The sequence below is a fragment of the Clytia hemisphaerica genome, unplaced genomic scaffold, assembly GCF_902728285.1.
Source record: "Clytia hemisphaerica strain Z4C2 unplaced genomic scaffold, Clytia hemisphaerica genome assembly, whole genome shotgun sequence".
Classification (NCBI taxonomy): domain Eukaryota; kingdom Metazoa; phylum Cnidaria; class Hydrozoa; order Leptothecata; family Clytiidae; genus Clytia; species Clytia hemisphaerica.
Genome location: NW_027104107.1, coordinates 887,168 through 910,600, shown reverse-complemented (window position 1 = coordinate 910,600; position 23,433 = coordinate 887,168). Strand labels below are relative to the sequence as shown.

General features: G+C 34.8%; 1 protein-coding gene across 1 annotated transcript; it reads left to right on the top strand.

Moving 5' to 3' along the window:
* The first annotated feature begins 2,251 nt into the window (after nt 1-2,251).
* LOC136813303 (mitochondrial disaggregase-like) lies at nt 2,252-23,350 on the top strand. The gene is made up of 17 exons (XM_067069817.1): nt 2,252-2,508; nt 15,641-15,698; nt 16,017-16,103; nt 16,372-16,475; nt 16,785-16,910; nt 17,378-17,469; nt 17,618-17,732; nt 17,979-18,056; nt 18,415-18,470; nt 18,606-18,650; nt 19,654-19,761; nt 20,018-20,071; nt 20,292-20,451; nt 21,810-21,868; nt 22,090-22,209; nt 22,454-22,558; nt 22,718-23,350. Exons 1-17 carry the CDS (start codon nt 2,265-2,267, stop codon nt 22,946-22,948), a joined length of 1,842 nt encoding a protein of 613 aa, XP_066925918.1. The 5' UTR covers nt 2,252-2,264; the 3' UTR covers nt 22,949-23,350.
* The last annotated feature ends 83 nt before the right edge of the window (nt 23,351-23,433 follow it).

The following is a 23,433-nucleotide window of genomic DNA, read 5'->3' as shown; positions in this document are numbered from 1 at the left end:
TTTTGGTATTCACTATTATTGGCCCAGCGCTAGCGATAGGGCCTTTCATTTGCAACTTTCCGTCCGCTGTCTGTCCGTCCGTTTTGGTAGAAACGGTGCTTGAAACCATAGTAACACACTTTTTAATTTTGCTGTTTGGAGAGGGAAAAGGTTGCTAAAGTCGGATACTGGCTATAAAAGATATATTTTCTGATTTCGCGCTCCTTCAAAAACAAATTTCAAGATGGCGGTCGAAGCGAGGAGGTTGATTCATACTTTCTTGAACATTTTCTTTGCTTTAGTGGTCAAGAGACTTTCAAACCAAAGATATTTTGTAATGATTTTCTTTTATAAACCTTTTTCAACATTCTGCCATATCTTATAGTCTTTGCTCAAGTTTTCATAAAGTTTTATGAGTGAAAATTCTACCTTAAATCACTTTTATTTTTAGTTTATTGCTTTCGAAAAGACTTTATTTTTAGGAAATAATGGCTTCTGATATAGAAATAAATAAACTGAAATGCAGCTCATGTGTAAATTTGAATAAGATTGGAACTTTTTTCCTTGATGCTACACAAGAAACAGTCATTCTGGATCTGTCGCTAACAACGGTCAGTGGCTGGTGGGACGTGGTATGATTTTCAAACTCAACACATGATTATTAAAAGTAAACTGATTCTGGAATTTGGTAATGGACACTAAAATGGAGCTCATGTGTAAATTGGAACAAGATTGGTACTTTTTCCATGAGGCTACGCGTGAAAATGGTTATTTCTGGATCTGTCTCGTTTGACGATTGGTGGTGCGGTGGCTTGATTTTTCAAACTCGACACAGAATTATTTCAAATCTGATTATTGGAATATGTTAGCGGAGACTAAAATGCAGCTCATGTGTAAACTTTAACAAGATTGGGACTTTTTTCATGATTCTATACATTAAATAAAATGGTCAATTCTGGATCTGTCGCATTAAACAGTCGGTGGCTTGATTTTTCAAACGCGACTCACATACCGTCAACCGTCTCTAACTTGGGACGATTGGTCGAAACATGGGACTGTTGCATATCTGGTCTGTATTTTCACTTACTGTAAAATCGAAAGAGAAATCGTGTATTTTTAAATACGCCTTTCCTTAACTCAAATCAAATGACTTTGGAAGTTCGGTGAAATGGTGGCCGAATTGCCATCCCATGTTTTTTCAGATAGTCCCAAGTTGGAGCAGTTGATGGTAATTATTCAAAGTATATAAACTGATTCTGGAATCTGTTAATGGCACTAAAATGCAGCTCATGGGTAAATTGAAACTAGATTGAACATTTCTCATGGTTGCAAGGCATGAACAGTGAAAATGGTCTCTGGATCTTCGCATTAACTGTTAACTCACATTCACATTTGACCACATGAATTTTATTAGCTTGGATATGCAGACCGTAAAAACTATTTTACCGTCTAGTTCTTTAAAGATCATTTTTCTTGTTTACAGTCTGGTCCAACTAACATGCCTGCAGGGATATTTCTCCCTGCATATGTGAGTGCACCTAATTCGTTTAAAAAAGCGCCCACTCACTAGCAGAAAATTCGGGATTTTTTATATTTTTTCTATGGGCGCGCAAATTTATGGAAAAAGCTGACCTTGTAAAAAAGATAACAAATGAAACATGAAAACACAGGTCATTTCTAAACAAAATGGAAAGGAGCCTTTTTAAAATGTGGCTGATGTGGCTGATGTTTTTGATGTAGTTTAAAGTAGTTTGAAAGTTTTTTGAGTTTTGTAAAAGAGGTTATATGGTAAGTTAATTATGTGTGTCTGCCTGGGTTTTGATAGTCTGTCAACAAGGGTTCACTCACAGGCAGTATCAAAACAAACTGTACCGACATTTTAGTTATACCAGATAAGATTTTTTTTTCTGAAATTTTGAGTCTGGATACACAGGCTAGAACTTTATTGGAAAGTTGAACCTGCGCCTGTGTAGGCCCGGTTGGTAGGAGACCATTCAATAAATTTCAAGCGTCTAACCAATGAGAAGTACCGCAGTGATTTTGAAATTTTTTTTCCTGTCTTCACTTTGATCCATGTCAACGGGGTCATGCATTTGCTGTTTTGCACGCTCGTTTTCAACACGTTACTTTTCGCTGGGCCTTCACGCCCAACGGGCTTCTTGTTGTATTTTACAATAGGAAAATTATACTCTTAGAGGGACAGAAATATTTCTTAGAAATGGTATGATTAAATGGTATATTTTAATGATTTTCTTTGTTTACTTTGTTTAGAATGTCAATAGAAAATGAGTACAGGAAAATTACTAAATGCATTTAAAAACATTGGACGACAAATATATCCACTCAAAATCATACGTGCCAATACTATTTGTGGGTGTTTAGTACAGAAATCAAGAAACCTTGCAGTTCATAGAGTCAGAAGATCTCGTGACCAGGAGAATTTTACAAATAAAGATTTTTTGTTACCCTTATTTGGTGGTGGATTGCTGGCTTTCATCAATATTGCTAACTGTTTTTCAGATTCTAAAAGTAAGTCATTATTTTATTATTTTAGGCCATACCAATATTGATTACTTATTCTTAACAGGCCTGACTAACCCTATAATTTCAAACATTTGCTAAATGTAAGTCAATGGTTGTTGAAAATAGGTAGAAATCACATAATTTCTTCAATATCGCTACAAAGTCCAAACAATAATTTCAACAATATGTATATTTCTTAAAATAAATAGATTCATCCTGTACATTTTAGTTTGAGAGGCAAAACTTTCCAGTGCATTCCCAATCCTAAGCTAAAAAGTACCTTGGATTGAAACTTACTGAATCCCCATATGGATACATTTTGGCGAGTATGTTGCTGTTAAAAGGATTTACAACATACCGTATAATTATCATACAAAAGATTATATGTTCAACAACATTTTTTACAAGCATAACGTTTATAATCATACTAAGACCTGATTTGGTGAAAAATAAGCATACCATTAGCATAATAGTGGACTTTGGTCATTGGTCATTTGTAATGGGTTGCGTACTTAGGAAGGTTCATTCTTTCTTTTTCATTTTAAATGAACCAATTTTTTTCGGAAAAATAAGCATATCGCAAGCATAATTTGAGCTTGATTCCAAAATATAGCTTAAGCAGGTCTAAGCCTCTATTCAAAAAAAAGTATGCTCATAAAAAACATGTAACATTAATAAACTTTGATTAGTATTTATACGTTAGACTTTCTCTCCTACAATTGGGTCTGGTGATTGATGTCCGCTTTGACTGTCATTTCTGGTGATTTGACTGTCCTTTACGTGTCTATTCGCCAAGGTGTTCGGACGACAATCATTATTGACTGAACTCATCCTATATTTAGTGTCTGTTGGCGGTTTGAAACACCTGAGCCATCTCAAGTGCTCTAAATAGCGTCTCGCTTTACGGTTCACAATAAGGAAGGAGACGGCATTTACACCAGAGTTCAAGAACACCCAGATCAATGTCATGATATGCCAAAAGATGACAGTAGTTTTGTTTGAATTTATGAAGGCCTGCACCATGTCGAGTAGCAAGTACGGTGGGTAAAATATAATGACTAAGACCAGATATATTGTGGCTAGTCTACTGATGGACTTGCTGAAGTTTTTCAAATCAATTGTATTGTTCTTTACGTGCTCTTTCATCAGGACAATAGCACGCCAATACAAAAGCACATCGCATAACACGAATGTATTGTCCACCGGTTGAATTCCGACCAACGCTATGGTCCAATTACCGGTAAAAATACCGGATATTAAAATCATGCAATTCAAAATTGCAAGAATTGCAATGATTATCAAACCAATGGTTTGTCGTTTGAAAGTCATGATTTCATTGTATCTGTTTGTGTATTTGACACGACAGTATCTGTCCAGTGCGACCATTCCAACGAAAAATCCAGTCATGTGAGGAAAGATGTAGAGAATGTATTGCATAATGACTTGGGTAATACACGTTAGTTTCGAATGTGCTTCGAATAGAAAGATCGTCAACATATGCTGGCTGATGAAACCGACTAAAAAGTCTGAGCAAGACATGTAAAGAGTCAACCTAAGCGAACTGTTTTGATATTGTTTCGTTTTGTAGATAAGATACATGACCATAGAGTTGACAACAATGTTACTGATGGCGACCAGTATATTGGCGGCGATTAATACATTTATACTTGAATCACTCAAGAGGTGTATCTTATGAAAAAGTGTCCTGCAAGCATCTTTGTTGTTTGAAGTAGTGTTGATTGTTGTCGTTTCGTTGGAGAGTGAATAATTCATTTTGTAGTGGATACAGAGGTGTTGGTTGATTGAGATATCCCTATGGATAGTCGTCTTGTATCTTCTTTTTATGATTTACAGGTGAAAATCTTTTCAACGACAATATTGAAAGGTATCAATCTTCTGTGTTTCTAATAACATTCCTTCATAGCTTGAAAACTCTTCACTTTTTCATAAAGTAGTATCAATCAATTTCTTTTTTTATTTTTGCTTTTTGTTTTGGGATGTTAGATGTTATACTAAAAAAGAGATGTAAATTAGACAAAACAATTGGGGAAAGGAATTCTTTAATTTTTCTGATTAAAACGTGATTTCCAATTGATTACCCCTTTCCTATTAGAAGCCCCTTTCGACCCAACGCAATTGTTTTTTTCATTTTCCCCAGGCGCTAGCGAATAATAAATAGCTTTTACCTCTTCTGCTTTTTTCCATAGTTTTAGTGATTTTTTAAACCAACTCCTTCAGTAAAAATTACGCATTAGAACCACTCCATTTAAGAACTGGTCAAACTGGAGCAAGAGTTTTCGCTTTTCCAGGCGTCGCAGTTTTAATCTAATACCCCTTAAATTTTGTAAAATAATAAACCATCCCTTTTGTAAAGCTTTTTCTGGATGCAAAAACAAAAAATCCGAAATGAAAAAATAGCTGGTTAATTTTAAATTGGCCACTAGAATGTATTTTATTTTCAGCCATTTTGTCTGGTTGCTCTCTATAGTGTGGTTTGCAAATCTTAAAGCCTTAACCTTGAGCGTTGCTTGTAGAGAAACAGTTATAGTCTGCTGCTTTCTTTATCAGATTCAACAACAGCACAATGAAGCTATGCTGAAATACAAAATAAAAATAAAATAAAATAAAACCTTCTTTCGAACCAGTTGAACGTAAATTAAGATTAATCTAAAATCAAGCTTTAAATCTCCGTTTAAAACCCCAAGTAAAGTGAAAATTACCGCAGATTTTATTAGCAAAAACTTGTTAGTGGAATTTCTATCGATTCCCCAGATTTTAGCTTTTTTAAAGAATTTTTTTAGTTCAGCTTACTAAAGTTTTACATCATTTCTTTCTGTAACGATATAATTTTTACACACCGAGTTGACTGTTTTCGAAAGAAGGTAGAAAATATATCACTTTTATTGTTTTCAACTTAAAATGATATCAAAAAGATGATATGAAACGTAACCTTAGCCATCAATATTTTTCATTACTTTCCTTTCACCCCTTTTGATATTTTCATCTTCACTTCACACTTCACCTTATACCTTCAATTGAAAAACCGGTTTAGCCTTTGACGTAGAATAATGATACATGCGTCACAATTACACTTCTAACTACACTAAAAATAGATCAGAATTTTTGAGGGTTTGCCTCGAAAATGGACTTTTTTGCCAAAAAGCTAGCAAAATTACATCCTACTGTCTTTACTAATTAAAAACCATGAAAATTTTTAGAGAATTAATTTCAATTTTCAAAATCTTTCCTGCTGTTTATATCCTGTATCCAAAATACTTTATTAAAATAACCATTCGTTTTTAAACGTTTTCAATTTGCATGACATCGGACACAAAGGATAGTTCCTGGGCGGACTATTAACTTGTTAGAAAGTCTTCGAAATGGTCTCTATCAGTAAAAGCCAGAGAATAACGCTATTTATTTTGTTCATTTGTAGATCACATACAGCTTTTTTTATCAGAACGTCAATAATTTTTGAACCCTTCAGATGTTCTTAATTTCTTAAAGTGTCAAAGTTATTCCGCCTCAGACGGATTTCCGTCTTTGTGAAGTAAATAAAGAGGTACTTTAGGCGTACCAACTTTCGCGAGCAGATACTTTCGCGATTTTCGCGATTTTTGAAAATTCTTAACAGGGCAATTCGCGAACTTTTATGCTCGCGAAAAATTCTCAAAAAAAATCGAAATCTATAAAACCTCGAAATCGTAATAAATATCAAATTTTTAGCATATTTTTATCCTTTAATATTTTTAAAGTCAAAGAGCAACCGTTTTTATCGGATTTAATGAATATTTTTCACCTTCAAGGCAATTTTCATTCGAAAATTCTCATTTTTATCTCGCGAAAAACATTTTTTCCTCAAAATCGCGAAAGAAAATGTTGTAAATTTCGCGATTTTTCGACCTCGTGAAAGTTTCTGTCCGAGAAAGTTTGTACGCCTAAAGTATTTCCGTCTCAAAATTCGGGATAATTCACTGAAATTACAAGATTATGTGCTGATTTTCTTTCGGACGAAAAACCTTGGTTTGACTACTGTTCTTTGGTTTAAAGCTAAAAATATTTTCAAAATGTTCTTTTTCCCAGCATTCTGTGAGAAAATTACTGCAATTTTCTGAGAAATGGTATGTTAGCCTTAGAATGTTAAAATGATTTGACCTCGAAGCCTATTGTTATTAACCTTGTTCTTATGAAAAAATGCAGTTTTTAAGAAACTTATTTAACTCTGAAGAGATGGCTTATTTCTTTCAATTTTTTTTCTACGGTCTGTTACAAGGAGTTTTATAATGGCCTTTAAATAATTAAAATCTTCATTCCTAAAAAGGCATAACTGAAGAGTTAGTAAACGGCTTTTGCGGAAAAATGAAGCTCGTTCTCAAAGTCATGTGACTAGACTCACCGTTTGGAGAAAGGCGTGAGTGTTTACAGATTTTATTATCTATCTATCTATATATTTCATACTAAAAGGTCCTAGGACCCATTATCCGTACATTTGTTTGTTTAAAAAAATGAAAAATGAATAAATAAATAAATAAAATGTTAAGAGCAATAAAATATTTTAAAATTTTAATTAATGCTTGATAGCGAGAAAATTATTATCGTTTTAACGATGTTTTGATCACCCTTATTAAATGGTTGAATCGTCTGGATTGACAAAATTATACTACTTCAATATATACTAAAAAAAAAAACACTTTTTAACTTCTTTTTGTTCTTCTCTGAAAATTAATTCCCACGTTTGCCACCAAAGAGGCTCAATATGATTCTTAAAAAATTCTTAAATTTTAGTAAATTTTCAGCCTCCTGATTCTTATGAAAATTCTTATGAAAATGTTAAATTTGCACTTCCTATTTTTTTCAACTAAATAAGTTTTACCTTTTTGCCTAAATCTTTACTAAAATTCATGCTGAGATATAATTAAAAACTGTCATGCTGTTTCTACATGATTAGTTGTGTAACTTTAAGTCCAATTGACATCTGGTTGGAAAGTTAGCTCTTCTTGCTAATTCTACAGGCCCGGCGGAAGCGGGGAGACTGTGGAGACTTCAGCCTCCCCACTTTTGAACAAATGTTTTCTCAAATTCCTAGCAAATTTTATCTCATTTTGAGCCCCACTTTAACGGTTGCTCCGCCGAGCCTGTTCTAAGTTTTCCAATACGAATGAAGCCACTTTAATTATCTTCTGATATCATTCCTATAGCCCCAGCTACCAACCATGAAACCCTATGATTCCCAAAGCCCCAGCTATCAACCTTGAAACCCTATGTTTCCCAAAGCCATAGCTATCAACCTTGAAACCCTATGACTCTTCATCTATCCATTCCACCAGATATGTTTCAGCCCTAAAATGTTTTTAAAAATTACCTGGCTACTCTTCAACAAATTTTCTATTTCTGGAACTAAAAATTATTAAAAAGGGAAAATTCAATGACAATATATTATTAAAACCAGTAAAAAGTAAATATAGAATCAGAAATGAATAACTTTGTTTGTGAAAAACCTTGCAAACAAAGTATATATTTTACTTTGAGCTTCCTTAACAACCTACTGTAACTTTAAAACCGTTTTACAACAAAATCCAATTGTACTCTGACTGTGAAGAATTTTTAATCGATTAGCTTTGTGCTTTTTATATTATCAGAATGAGAAAGATTCCAACTTTTGAAATTTTATACGATGCGTTTTCGCTATAGAATAGGTATATCTTAAAAATTTCGATACCGAAAAATCGACACCCACAATATTGATCACATAATATTGTGACTCTTAATGACAAATCATCTCGAGTTTCCTTTCCCGCTTGTTTCTTATACAAAATACTTGCGTGAAATTCGCTATCAAGCTTCTTCTTCCTTTTCTTTTTTTTTAAAGACTCAGTTCTTATCTTTTCACGGATATGCTCGTGTTTGTTCAGACATTGGACGTTACTTTTGCCACCAAAGTCACAAAGCAAATCAATAGGAATATTTGCTATCGTTTTCCGTATCCCGGTGAAAATAAAGTTCTTCCGTGCGCTGATACGACTAGTAGTACCTGAAGAACTGGAAGTCCGTCCATGCAATTATTATCGCTACGATCTGAAAAATTTGCAATTATCGGTTCTTTCCGAGGTTGTTTTAAACTCTTACAGTTTCTTGATCGTGCAGCAACGTTATTCTAAACATCTATTCCCTACTATTCCATCTTTGAATTCATTGTTGTCTAGCAAAATTATTTCACTTGCACTTGTCTTCAACACATCTTTCAATGAAAAGCCAACAGAGGAATGGTGCGTTAAAAACCTTCTCGGATAGGCTTCTTTTACAGCACTAGTGCACTGCTCCTATTGACAAAGTTATCGATCATGCTTAAATCTTGATCTCTATTTAACCCGAAGTTGGTACCGTAAGAACGGCAATACTTAATGTAAGAATTGTCTTTATCACAGTTCAATTACACTGATGAATGCTGCCTTTAGGGTACTAAATTTCTAAATAATTCAGAGAAGAGATTTCTGGAGATTTTAGATTTTAGTTTGCTATGATTGAGAGACAACCACGTAAGTAAAGTAAAAGCTCTGTTGATCTCTCATAGATTTCTCACTCGTACATTTTTAAATTATATTCACACTTATAAATTTGTTTATAGCTTCATCTCCCCCAAGGAGTTGGTGGATAGGGTCATCATAATTGTCAGAATTTGATATTAAGAGGGGGTTTTGTTTGTTAGGAGGAGTTCTGATATTACTTTCTAAGATTCCAGAGTCGCCAAAATCTGTTCTAAGTTTTTTAAGAACGATTCCTTCTTAGAATGAAAGATTGAAAAAAGTCTGTCTCTATAAAAGAAAAGTGACGGGATTAGAAGATGGTAACCGACTTGCGGTACCAGGTAGAAGGTATTCTCTTCTTCTATCAATAACAATTCAAAACAAAACAATGACTTCCTTGAAAATGATGGACAGCACTATCCTACTTACTACAGGGTCCCTGTTATTAAATCAAACTACATATATCCAATCCAGAACTGAACCATTCGTACAAACTACATACAACGTAATTAATATTTTTTGTTTTTCGTCCGTTTTCTCGATTGTGACTTTCCACTGCTTGATAATATTGCATTGAAATTCCCCGATGAAATTATCTACGTAATTATAAATTACAATGTTTACTGAATGTTCAGTGAAATTTATTATGTTGTTGTGTATGTTGCTGTCTGTTGCCTCGTTTGCTTTTTTTTTGTCGCTCATCTGCTCATCTTTTGACATGCTACTTTCGACAATTTTCAAGTTCCAGAAAAGTTTTTAACATCAGCAACGCTGTGATTCGAAAAATGGAGCTTTACGAGAGAGGTCTAGCAAGTACTGCTCATTTTGAGGGCTAATCGGACTCAACCACAAATTTCAAGAGTAGAGGGAGATAGGATGCTTGGATCAGACTGTCGGCATATAAAGGTTTCCTCCATGTAGGCTGCTTTTAGGTACTATCAGTAAATCGAGTTGACGGTTGGTTGATCATACTCGTAAAGCAATTTCAGAAATCAATTTTTGTTCATTTTATGGACTGTGTAGACATCTATTTATCTAATCGAATGAGTTTGATAAGATTATTAAATTTGGAAAAAATTGGTTCTTTAGAAATTCAATTGCGAAAAATTAACTTCTTTCGCGAGGTCAAATTTCGCCTTTTTCGCAAATTTTCGTCTTTTTTATCGATATTTACCAAACCATGTGATACTGATGACTCGTGAAATTTTCATTTTTTTTTTCAGGGCTATTTTAAACTTTTTTCAAGCTTGTTTGCGCGAGATGTTTTTCAAAACGCTTGGTCAAACTATGGTTGATAATATCGTACGTGGGACCAAAAACACATGTCTGTTATCAATATTCTTTTTTTTCTACACCTCCCTCCGTGAAAAAAGAATCACACCAAATGTATAATTTCTCCCGAAAGAAATATTATTTTCACCCGGTAACTGAAATTATAAAGACGGATGGGTATTTTAAAGTCTTTTTAAAAAAAATATTGAACCTTTATTCTTGAAACATTATTTTTGAATACTTTTCAATTTCTTCTTCAAACAATGCTTAAATGAAAATCCTTCAAAGCTCCTCCTATCATGTTGCTTACTTACTTTTGTTTTCTCTTTTTGGCTTTTCGAAATATCTAAATAATCATATCTTGACTTTTATTTTGAAAATTTAAAAGTTTTGATACTTTCGAACAAATAAAATTGTGTAAATATACGAAAGATATATTGACAATTTAAGATTCTAAATAGTTTTGATAGGTCCTTCTTTGATTCAATATTATGTTCTCAAAGCGAATTCTTTTCGCCGTCGTACCGCGAACATGATGTAATGAACTTCCTTCATACCCAATAGAATTACATGATTTTTCTTCCCTGTACCTGATTCAATCAACTAAACATCCACGTGTGTCGAATCAGCTGATTTTTGATTATTGGCAGCCGTGCATTTTGCATTTTTATCTGGTCCCAAAATGTGTTCTTTCCAGACATTCATTTGTCGTCTCGCCTTTCTATTCACCACAAGAAAGGAGATGGCGTCAATGCCTGAATTAAGGAAAACCCAGATCAGTGACATAATATGCCAAAATATGAGTGTCGTATTGGATGAATTGATAAAGGCTTGGATCATATCTATCAACAGATACGGTGGATAGAATGTAATGACCAGCACCAGATAGATTGAAGCTAACTTGCTGATTGACTTACTGAAATTCTTCATCTCTGCATTATTCCTCATATGTTCTTTCATCAATGTGATTGAGCGCCAATACAACACGATATCCATGGTAACAAAACTCATATCAAGTGGTTGGATACCCACCAACGCAACCAGCCAATTACCACTGAAAATGCCAGAAATGAGAACCATGCAGTTCAATATGGCTAGCATAGCGATGAAAATAATCCCAATGGTTTGTCGTTTGAAAGTCATGATTTCATTGTATCTGTTTGTGTATTTGACACGACAGTATCTGTCCAGTGCGACCATTCCAACGAAAAATCCAGTCATGTGGGGAAAGATGTAGAGAATGTATTGGCAGAGAACTTGAATCTCACAACTTATGTAAGAACGAGCTTTTAAGATGAAATACGTCAGCATTTGTTGACTGACGAATCCTACCAGGAAATCAGATATGGACATGTACATGGTCAATCTCAATGATGTGTTTGTGTATTGTTTCGTGATAACAATCAACCATACTACGATGAAGTTCACGACCGCGTTCAGTACTGCTATAAAGAGATTGGTACCCAGTAAAATATCCAACTGTTGATCACTGAGCAAGTGTAATTTTTCGAACAGTGTCCGACATTCAATACCACTGTCCGTTGAATTCATCGTGTCTTGCGATTACTACTTCTCTCGTAAGTGTGTTCTCGAATTTCGGAGTTCCACTGATCCAAAACAGTCTTTGCAACATGTAAAATTAAACGAAAAATCTCTGGAATAGTTTATGATCCAGACTGATCCCAACTTTATTCAAACAATTTTTCACATGAATTTTCCGACCAGTTGGCTGACTCAGTCTTCACAAAACGACTCTTACTTTTTTTGCCCAAAGAGTTATTTTTTCGTGCCAATTAATTTTTCCTTTGAACTCTATTCATTCCAACATCTATATATCCATGAAGACAAAATGATTTTATCCTGTTGTGTGAAGCGGTGGGAGAGATACAGAAGACCAACTTTTTTTTTTGTTGGGAAGAATCAAGTCTTTATTTTCAACTTTCCAGCTTTCTTTTTGTTTCTTATTCTCCTGTTGTTTAGTGGTCCGTGAATAATTAATCCAAACAATTAAAACTGTTTTGAATGTTCATATTTTGTTTGGATATTGTTTTGTCATTGACTCGTTACTTTTTCATTCTCTTTATTTTCTCCTGTTCTTTACTCAACTTTGTCCCCTACGCGTTAGAATGAAATTTTGTATTCACAATATTTCAGTGTGAACTTAACTTAAACTGAAGCTTGAGATAGCAGGGGCTCAATCTATATCCTTTAGAAAATTAACTTCATATTCTTTTTCTCACACCTTTCTCTTCCCCTTCTCATCCTTCTCTATTCAGCATTTTAATTGGAGCCTTAGAAATTATATATGTTTTTTATAAGAAGCAATACTTTGACTCAGACTGAGTTGTTCTTGTAAATATTAATATACTATTTTCTTAACATCAGCAAGGCCAGGTAGATATGCACTTTTTCAAGCCTTAGCGACGCGGTTTGGTTTTAGGGGACTTGTAATGAATTGGAACATTTTTTCTCTCAGCTTGCCTCTAAAGCAAACCAAACCAACTCCTTGCCATCATCAAAAATCTTCCTCGTATTTTCGTTACCAGTCTCCTGAAAAGCTGTATGGTCACAGATTTGTATAGCCCAAAGGGCTAGATTTGCGGCTTTTATCGAAAAGTGAAGCCTAGGTTTGGTAGGATTTCCTACCAAAGTCACGTGACTAAAATATGCAAACATTTCACCGGTTTGAGAGATGTGAAATAGCGTTTGCCGCCTACTTTTTTTGATCTCGCGCTCCGAAAACAATTAAAATGCTAGATCCTATCCATCGGCACGGAATTTAAAAAGTCAAATTTTTGCTTCACTTTTTTTTGCTGGAGAAAGCTTAAAGTTGCCTATCTAGCCCTTCGGGCTTTACAGATATCTGTGTGTATGGTTCTTTCTTAATTTGGCCTGATGTTCTCATAAAAAGCCTTCATTGTACTTACCATTCTGAAATGTTTCTGAGACCAATCTATAATTTTCTTGAGGGTTGTTTACCTTTCACAACAAAGTGTTGTATCAATTCTCACGGACTTCATTTTTAAATATTGTTCTTTGGGCCCCTTCTATGTTTTCTTATTGGAAGTAAATTCGCTGAAAATGATGAACCCAGCCCCAGTAACTGTCATGTTTTTAATAACAATAAAGTATATAAGAAGATAAGGCTTTGATGGCTAAAATAAATGGACAAGTTTGTTTTTAAGGCTTTACGGACTCTAACACCCGATTGATTAGGAAAATGCACAAACATACTCAAAAATAGTGAAAATAAGAACATGTCAAGAACATTTTTCGGCTTAAAGCTAAAAAATTTAAGAACATCTGAAGGCTTCAAAGATTTTGGATGCTCTTATAAAAAACGTATTGGAGAATAAACTCTGTTCAGGGGTTGAGAATCCAAAATAAAAAGCCTGTCGTTTCATATCGTTTATCCACTGACCTAGAATGTTTTATGTTTTGGAGATGAATTGAACCCAGTGTGTTGTAAACTTTCAACCTCCCTTCTTCACTAAAATCTTTTGAAACGAAAAGAGTATCAAACAAGGGCTCAAAAAGCCATTTTAGAACAAATGTTTATTGGAATGAAATCCCCCACTGTTTCCATTCCAAATCAAAATGAATTTTTTCATGATTTTTGTAAATTAATTCTATTTCGCAATTTCATTTTTTTCCAAAACATTGTGAAATTATTAAGCTTTCTATCCCATGTTATTAATTTTTTTTTGATGTGACGTGAGACGTAGATTATTTTTAGAATCTTCTCACTTCTCCGAACCCAAACTTTGTCTTGCTGAACCGATTTACTACCTGCGTCTGACGTCATATAAATTATGAAATCTCTTCAACCCAAAAGAGGAGAACAATTATCAAAACACTCTATGAAGTGTGATCTAGTTTAGGGTTAAAACGTTCCGTTTGCTAACTTGGAAAGTCTTATTAAGAACTTTTTTAACACTTTCACCAAACCATCTCTCAATCTTTCTCATTACCATCTTTGAACAAATGTACATTAATTGTACGCATGTATGGATTTAATTGATAATGATTATATTTAAAATAACACACCCTATTTTCGCTGAACAGATGGGACCCCAACCCACTTAAAGATTAGGTCCAAACGTATTTCTGGTTGAAAAGCATCATGAAATTAGATTTTATGAGCAAGGATTGATAAAATCTGAAATTTCCAGCAATTTAGATTTTTATGCGAAAAATATGTTCAGAGACTGTGTACTATGTATGAGACTTGGTCCAATGATTGATAGAATTTCTTTTTAAAATCCTTTGAGAAGGTAGCTTAATTTTGAAACTGATCAAAACTGACCCGTTTTTAAAGTAAAACACTTTTTGCAGGGAGATTTTCGATTTTTTATATGCTGACATTACGCCTTTATAGCCGCCATCTAGAACTAGCTCAAAGTCTGAGACAAAAATGGCTATAACATTTGATACCGGGTGCGCCACAAAAAAGTTTCTCTCTTTGAAACTAATTTTCTCGAAATCTAAAAATTTTAAAAGAACGATTCCTATTTCATTGGAAAGAAGAAAGATAAACTTAAATTTTGTTAGGTCATTTATTAAATTCGATTCATTAGAACAAAAATTATACTCGATCGAATGAAAAAGTTACTTTCAGAAAGTGCTCGAAATCGTTAAAAATCGACCTATCAAATTTTTATTTTAAAATTGGCAATCACAATAGCCTTTACATGATTAAGAGCATTTTTCAGTAACTAAACACATAAATTTTGAAACTGAAGGGTTGAAAGGGTTTAAAGTCTTCATCAAAATCACTTTAATTTACTTTTACCGAAATTTTCCTCAGATTTTTGGTTCTAGACTGGATAAAGTCTATGTAAGGCTGGATCTACCTCGAAACCCGTATTTGATGTACTTTTATGAATTTTACCAGATTGTTTGGTCTTTTTCGACGAATTTTTTTGAAATTCAACCTTCCTTTATACAAAAAAGGTCATTTAGACAGCTAATTATCATTTTTAATGACTGAAACGAAAATACTGATGTATCATGTAATTATGCTTCTGTTTGATTTGATAGGTCGATTTTTAACGTTTTTCAGTACTTTCTGAAAGTAACTTTTCTATTCAATTGAGCATAACTTTTGATCTAATGAATCAAATTTAATAAATGACCCATCAAAATTTAAGTCTATCTTTCTTCTTGCCAATGAAATAGGAACGGTTCTTTTAAAATTTTTAGATTTCGAGAAAATTAGTTTCAAAGAGAGAAACTTTTTTGTGGCGCACCCGGTAGAATTCGAATTGAATTTTCTGCTCGTTGAAAAGATACCTATAGTTAAACATGACTGCATTCTTATAGCCTTTATTTTATATTTCCAGGGAATGCAGAAGATTTGTGTAAAGCAGCGTCTGAGGATGATTTGTACGTCATCAAAAGGTACCATTCATTCATCAAAATTTTTTTTTTACTCACCCCGCTGCACACACACACAGTTAAACCTTGATTTACGCTTTAACCGATGGTTGGACGGAGGGTTTGCTCCTACAATTTATCGATGACTTGTATTTTAGTGCTGCTCGATGAATACGTCACAAGTAACATTGATAAGATCGTTTAGACTTCGTTATCTGTATCCCATTTTGACTAAAGCACTTCGCTTGAAGTTTTTATTTTCTCCCAAGAATGCTAACAGTCGCAACAAAACCATTTAACTACTACACCTTTAAAAGCATTTAAAATTTCTTGTGTTTTTAGGCTTGTAGCAAAAGGAGTGGACGTGAACAGCAAACATCCTCTTGGTTGGTCTGCTATACATGCTGCTGCTTTCAGTGGTAACTCAAAGTAATTGTTACATCACCATTTCATTCATCAAAACCTACTTTCTCTAAAACTGTTTAGTCGTCCTTTCATTTCTGTAACAAACCCCATAAAAGGCCGATGTTAATGATAATCCAAGCAATTAAAAACGTTTTTTGGGGCTGAACCGCGACTCTTTGAAATAAACGAGAAGGGGGTTGAATTTTACAGTGGTTGTATTTCTTCGAGCATATGCATCTATTCTAGACCGTACCTGCATTTGACTGTATCATTAAAATTCTTCTTTTTTTAGAGCCATGAAATATTTGATTGAGAAAGGAGCAGATGTCAACGTCTGCGATGAGTATACTTCTCCCTATAAAATCGCATCACATAAAAGAATGCATGTCTTGGATGGTATGTCGCTCAAACAATAGTTTAGTTCCCCGTTTGACACTTTTTTATTAGATTGTCACGAAAGTCTGTATGAACTGGATGTTATACATCCAGGGAACCCTCGGAAAATTTCTGGACACCTCAAAGAATCACAAACTGTAACGGTTTTTTTAAATAGCTGACATGTAACATAAATGTAATACAATGTGAACTTATACACGAATTCTTTACTTAGTGAACAAGATCATTAACCCAGTCCTATGTTGTAATGAAAGGCTTAAACTAGTTTTAAATTAACCTTCTAAATTAAGTGGTTTTCCTTTCTTGTAGTTGTCATGCTGCGTGAAGAATGTTTCGATGGGTTGAAGCGGAATGCAGATTTCAGTAAATTCACACCCCTACATTATGCTTCTTTGCGTGACGATTATGAAACAGTTAAACTACTCCTCGATGCAGGTGATTTTTCTGATTTCTTAAAACCTTTTTTGCAGACTGGGTATGCAAACTTTCGTGTATGTAAACTTTAAATTTTTTTCCCTTGCTGTATTGGGAGTATTAACACTTAGTTGGTATTAATTAGTATTTAATTATAACTATGTCAGACAGAGTTATTTAGGCTATGGAGGGGAACTTGCATTATCACGCAGTATAGTTCGTTCGTTCGTTCGTTCGTTCTTATATACCCAAAATGTGACGAAGCCCGATTATCGAAAAATCATTTTTCCCGGGCGATGGATCCGGAAATATCCCGAAAACACTGGGTTTTCGAGATTTTCTCAAGATTTTTTCATTTGTTTTTCTTGATTTTTGTACATAGATGTACATAGTATTAGTATTACCATTCGATCCGGTGTTTTCTGTTGATAAGCCAGGTAGGTCCATAAAAGTATCACTTGTTTTAATCGTTTTTTTTTTCGGTTCAGGTGCTGATCCAACGATGAAAGATGGTAGAGGATATGTCCCTTATGAGTATGCTGATCAACTGAAACCACTGTTGAAAGACAAATTTAACGAAGTATTTTCTATTCAATTTCACCTTCTTCAAGTTTTCCATACTTTGTCTAGAAGCTCTTAAGATTTTCACTAAACAAACAAACTATTTATTCTGGTAGATTGATTATAATTTAATTTCTAACAACTCTAAATGAGTGTATTGTTTTCAGTTTGGCGTAAAAAAAGAGGAGCGTGAAGCGGAAGAAAGAAGGAGATTTCCAATCGAACAAAGATTCCGTGAAGCAATCGTTGGGCAAGAAGGAGCCATCAATGCTGTGGCATCAGGTAATGTCTTTTTTATGGTTACACTGTCATGGTCATTGTAGGCGACCAGGCGTGTAGCCTGAAACCTTTTGCGTTGTGAGCGTGTTTAGTTCATTTTATCAACAACATATATTATCTTTATTAATCGCAAACTTTGTACTCAAATACATTATTCTTGATCACTATACGTTGGAAATCTGTCATTGCTAATGCTATGCTGTCGGAGCTTGCTGTCTCAAACTTCACTTTTTCCACTTTGGTTTCTAGCGGTACGTCGTCGAGACAACGGTTGGTATGACGAGGAACACCCTCTTGTATTCCTTTTCCTTGGCTCCTCGGGAATCGGTAAGCAAGTTTTGAAATTAAGGAATTAAGAATTAAGCGCTGTAAATGAGACGGTTGTAGGCTCGAGCCCCATCAACATCGAGCCCCACAGTGGATAACCGTAGTAGGAGTTACCTCTTACATTGACAACTTTTATTTTAAAAAGGTATTTTTATTCTTTAAATACTTGTTGGAATATTGCAATACAATGCGGACACTTTTTCAATGTATTGCACTTTACAATATATTGACCGCACTCACCAATGTTAAATACATACATTTTGTAGTGTATGTAGCCCTTAAGAAGGTGCGCCTGAAGCAAAGTAAAAACCATAATAAAGCTAAATTAATTTGAGGTTATAATCTTTTTCGTATCCAGGTAAAACGGAATTAGCAAAACAATTGGCGAAATATCTGCACAAAGATTTGAATAAGGTCAGCATTGATAGACATGTTGAATTGCAAGTATTTTATTTTTAAGAGTCTTGTTTAATCAATGAGAAGATGGTGTGTTCAACAACAGGTAGTGTTATTCCTGATCCGAGAGACACTTTATCTTCTTTTCCTCAGGGCTTTATTCGACTAGACATGTCTGAGTACCAAGAAAAGCACGAGGTAAGTTTCTTTATGTTCTTATTTTAATAAATATTTACTGCGAGTAGTGAAGTGGTTATCAATCCTGACTGCCGTCCAGGAGGTCGGGGTTCGATTGCCGCTTGGTGCTGTGATTCACTCGGCAAGTTGATGTACCTTCGCCCAGGCCAACCTATGCCATGTGATGGGAAACGAATTGGGTAGACACAAACTCAATACGCCTGTTGATGACTGTGCTAAGTTCGATTTCACAGTACATAGTGGATGAGGTGAGAGTGCGTTGGCTTGTTCCCTGGTGGTTCACGCCGGATTAACCCTATTAGCCCCAGGGGGTAGAATCTACCACGCTGGAGTTCTTTTGTAAATATCTCTGAGAAAATTTTTTTAAACGATTTGAAACTTTCTGACTTTTAACAAAATCTTATTAAGAGTACTTGTGCAAAATTTTAGGGTCATAGGTTGTTCAGATCAGGTTTTATGACATTCTTGTGAAACATGAAATAAAACCCAGCTAAAATCGCTTAAAACTCAAAATTTAAAAGTGCGGATAACTTCTGAACTATTTATTCAATCATTTTCAAATTTTGACACGTGATAGGCATTGACAATATAAATTTAAAAAATTGAAAAAAAATTTTTGAAAATGATGACGTCATGGAAATTTGTGTCATGATGGAGAACATCTGTACCAAATTTCATGACCATAGCTCTTCTAGATCAAAAATAATCGAGGGTGTTAGATTCTACCCCTCCCCCCTGGGTCAAAAAAGCTTGGGGCCAATAGTGTTAACGCACTTGATCCAAAAAACTGTGTGTCAGTGTCTTGCAAGCTGGCAGGCAATATAAACTACAGCGTAAGACGGTTCTAACGAGATGATTTCTAGACCGCTCAATACTGGAACCGGGCATCCGTTGTAATAAGAAACCGGTCATCATTGGCTGCCAGAACAGTAGACGGTGTGATACAAAAAGAGTTTCCAAAATGTTTTTTAAACGATTTTTCTTCATTTGCCTCGTTGTTTAGGTGGCGAAATTGATTGGTGCACCTCCTGGTTACATCGGCCATGATCAAGGTGGACAACTGACCAAAAAATTGAAACAATTTCCAAAAGCTGTCGTCCTCTTCGATGAAGTAAGATTACAGTTTTGCCAATACGTCCTTCTTTTAAATCAACCACACTATTTTTATCATTATCAAAATTTGGTTGCACTTTTTAACCTCAGAATGGGTTTCCTTCGAATAAGACCAACTTTCGGTTTTAAAACGTCAATGTCATCGATCTATTTACGTGACCGATTTAGTTCGTCGTTCATTTCTATACAATCAGAAAATTGTTCGTATCCAAAAAAATGTTTATTCACCCATTTACAATGCTTCTTTTCTCTAGGTAGATAAAGCTCATCCTGATGTCTTGACTGTTTTACTGCAACTTTTCGATGAGGTAACTTGGAAGCGTCAGGAAGTTTCTTAATATTGTGCTAACGTTTTAGGATTGGTTTGCAAATTTTGGACTGTTTCTTTAACTACATTGCTGTTTTGGTTGCATTTCTCTTATATTTTAGTCATTTTTAAATCATTCTTAATCGAATAAGTTTGTTGTATGTTATGTTGGCTATCCAGATCATAGGATAAAATTTAAATCCCACTTTTTTCTTTTGTAGGGTCGATTAACAGATGGACATGGGAAGACAATAGAATGTAAAGACGCCATCTTTGTTATGACGTCAAACCTTGCCAGTGAAGATATTGCGAACCATGCCATTCAACTGAGAGCAATGGCAAAGAAGATAACTCACGATAAAATGACCAATGAAATACAAGGTGAAATATTGGAGACTTCCATGGGATCCACTCCTTCAGAAATAAATTTCAAATGACAATGGTTTACTATTCCATCGATGTCAATAACCTATCAGCCCTATTAGCAGCGCGAGGAGACTGGTGACGAAAATAGTGTAGGGAGTTTTCGTGGGAAGTTTCTTGGTTTGATTTAGTTGTAGCCTAAAAATGCCGTGCGTCGAGAAAAAACCGACCGCGCCGCTTAGAGCTTATAGGTGTATTGAATGCCTGGTAGTTAGGTAGGTTGATATTATTTTTGTCCATCGTTTTTTATCACGTGATCAAAATCCGCGTTTGTGAGTGGTCAATAAAATTGGGGAAATCGTTGCAGTGGAAGAACAATGTGACGTCACCCAGCTAAACGACTGTAGATTGCAAATCGATATTTGATCACGTGACCAAAATAATTCTTATCTTTTTGGACCTACCTGGAGGTCCTATAAATTAACCTTTGTCCGTTCGTTCTTCCGTTCGTCCGTTCGTCCGTCCGTCTGTTACCAGCTTTTCTCAAGATTGGCTCATTAGTTTTTTCTGATTTTTGGCACAATGATTCAAAATGGTAATGCCCAAAATGTGACGGAGCCCAATTTTCGAAAAAAAATCATTTCCGGCCGAAAATGCCGGAAATATGCCGGAAAAACCGGTTTTTTTGGCATTTTCTCAAGATTTCATCATTAGTTTTTTCAGATTTTTTGCACAAAAATGCGTAGCAGCAATGCCCAAAACATGGCAGAGTCCGATTTTTGAGAAAAATTCTTTTCCAGCCAAAAATGCCGGAAATATGCCGGAAATCGCCGTTTTTGTAGATTTTCATCGGACTTTTTCCTTATATTTCGTTGTTTTTCACACAAAAACATTATTATAGCAATGTCCACGATCAAGCATGGTTCAATTGTCGATAAAACTGATTTTTGAAGCCGGAACTTTCTAAAAATCGCCGGAGCAGCCGATTTTTGCCGGAAAAACGGTATTTCTTGAATTTCTCGAGCTGTACTTTATATTTTTTTATGAAATTTTGCACACTGATGTAAAATGATAATACCTAAAAAGTGACTGAGCCCGATTTTCGAGAAAAATTTTTTTCCGGCCGGAAATATGCCGGAAATCGCCGTTTTTCTGGATTTTCATTGGGCTTTTTCCTTATAATTGGTTATTTTTTCATTCAAAAACATTATTAATAGCAATGCCCACCATCTGACTGATTTTTTTCTCCTCGCATTGCTATCTAACTTTCATCATCAGGTAGGTCTATGCAGCATCTAGCTTGTTCACCCTCAGTTTATAGTTTAAAGCTCAAACCTTTTGCGAAACGATTTTCACTTTGTGTTTTTTTGTTTTAGATGAAAATATTACTTTGGGTCGTGTTTTTAAAGAAAGAGTTGTCTATCCTATATTGAAGGTAATGAATAAATTTCCTCTTTACGACGTTACTGTGTTCCGAATTCCAAAAGCTGTGACCTATATTCTCTTTGGAAATTAATGCCTTAGATACTAAAACCGACCATTGGTTTTGCTACGATGTCTCTCGCCAAAGACATAAACTGAACGGAATACCTCGTATTCGACCGATAACAGTACTTTTTCTGTAGTTGATATGATTTTATGACTTTTCTCTTGTAGCGTCATTTTCAACGCGACGAATTCCTTGGTAGAATCTCAGAGTTTGTTTATTTCCTGCCCTTTTCGAGATCGGAACTTTCACAACTTGTGTCCAAAGAACTCAACGTTTGGGCTGAACGAGTAAGTGACCTCAGCTCACCGCGAATGGAGAGTTTTTCTGATATTATTTATTTTCAGCTCAGTTTTTTTATCACGTGATATTCTTTAAAATTTTATCTGAATTTATCCTTTGATTGCGGTTAACTTTATTGGTGAAAGGTAATGTACTGGTTCACATCAATTTACTGAGTACGTCTTTTAAAAAAAAGGATTGTATTCTTCTGTAATAATGAATGATTCTAGTACACCTTTTGGTAATAATTAGGCGAAGAGAAAGCATTCGATCGAGTTACAATGGGATAATGATGTGCTCGATATCTTGGCTGATGGTTATGATGTTCATTATGGCGCTCGCTCCATTAAACATGAGGTACCAATGTTATTTGATTAGATTCACTAAGGATATGATAATGTCCACTTGCCTTTAATATTTACCCCCTAATGTTTACCCTAAAATATCCCGTAAACCATCCAACGTTCACTAACCTCCAGCCTTCAGTTGACCAAACTATACATTACATAATTTCAGGTGGAGCGTAAAGTTGTTAATCAATTAGCCGCTGCTCATGAGCGTGGACTGATCAAGGCTAAAAGCGTGGTACAGCTTTCGGTAGATTATCCTAATATTACAGTTCCCATAGATGGGGGAGACGAATTAAAACCAAGTATAAAGATGAAGTTGCTTGGTGAATCGAAGGATGACCCACAAGTGATCTCAATGAGTGACGGAGTCGATGATGAACGGCCTATATTTTTCTGACTGAAGGAAAACGAACTATATTTTTCTCATATGCTAACTTTGCATTAGATGTTAACGCTGGCATATATTAAGGATCTCTCAGCGACACCCTTCATCACGTCATCACGCAAAAGATTTTCCAACAAGCTTCACGAAACCGTAAATTTGACATCAGGTCCGGAAAAATTTGAATCACGCCATCACGCCAGAAAGCCACTGAGAGAATCATTAAGAGTCTTTGTTACGATAATTCATTAGAGTTAGAGTAATTGATTGGTCTGCTATTTTTACAGAAGTTAATTATATTTTAGAATATTTTATCACAAATTATTTATTTACTAGATGCAACTAGAATATAAGTTTATTTTGAGTTTCTTACTTTTGTAACATTTTTAGGACGAAAATATCGACGACCACTCCTTGCTTCTTTTCTTCTTTAGAGAAGTTGTTTCAAAATCCTTGAATAGCTTACTCGCGGAGGTTTGATTTTGCGTTAACTAAACCCA

Bases quoted from the DNA above. Each gene is read 5' to 3' on its own strand.
- LOC136813303 (XM_067069817.1), top strand. From the start codon at position 2,265: ATGAGTACAGGAAAATTACTAAATGCATTTAAAAACATTGGACGACAA. The intron at 17,733-17,978 runs GTAATGTCTTTT...TTTGGTTTCTAG, and splicing joins CATCAATGCTGTGGCATCAG to CGGTACGTCGTCGAGACAAC. The intron at 18,651-19,653 runs GTAAGTTTCTTT...CTCGTTGTTTAG, and splicing joins AGTACCAAGAAAAGCACGAG to GTGGCGAAATTGATTGGTGC.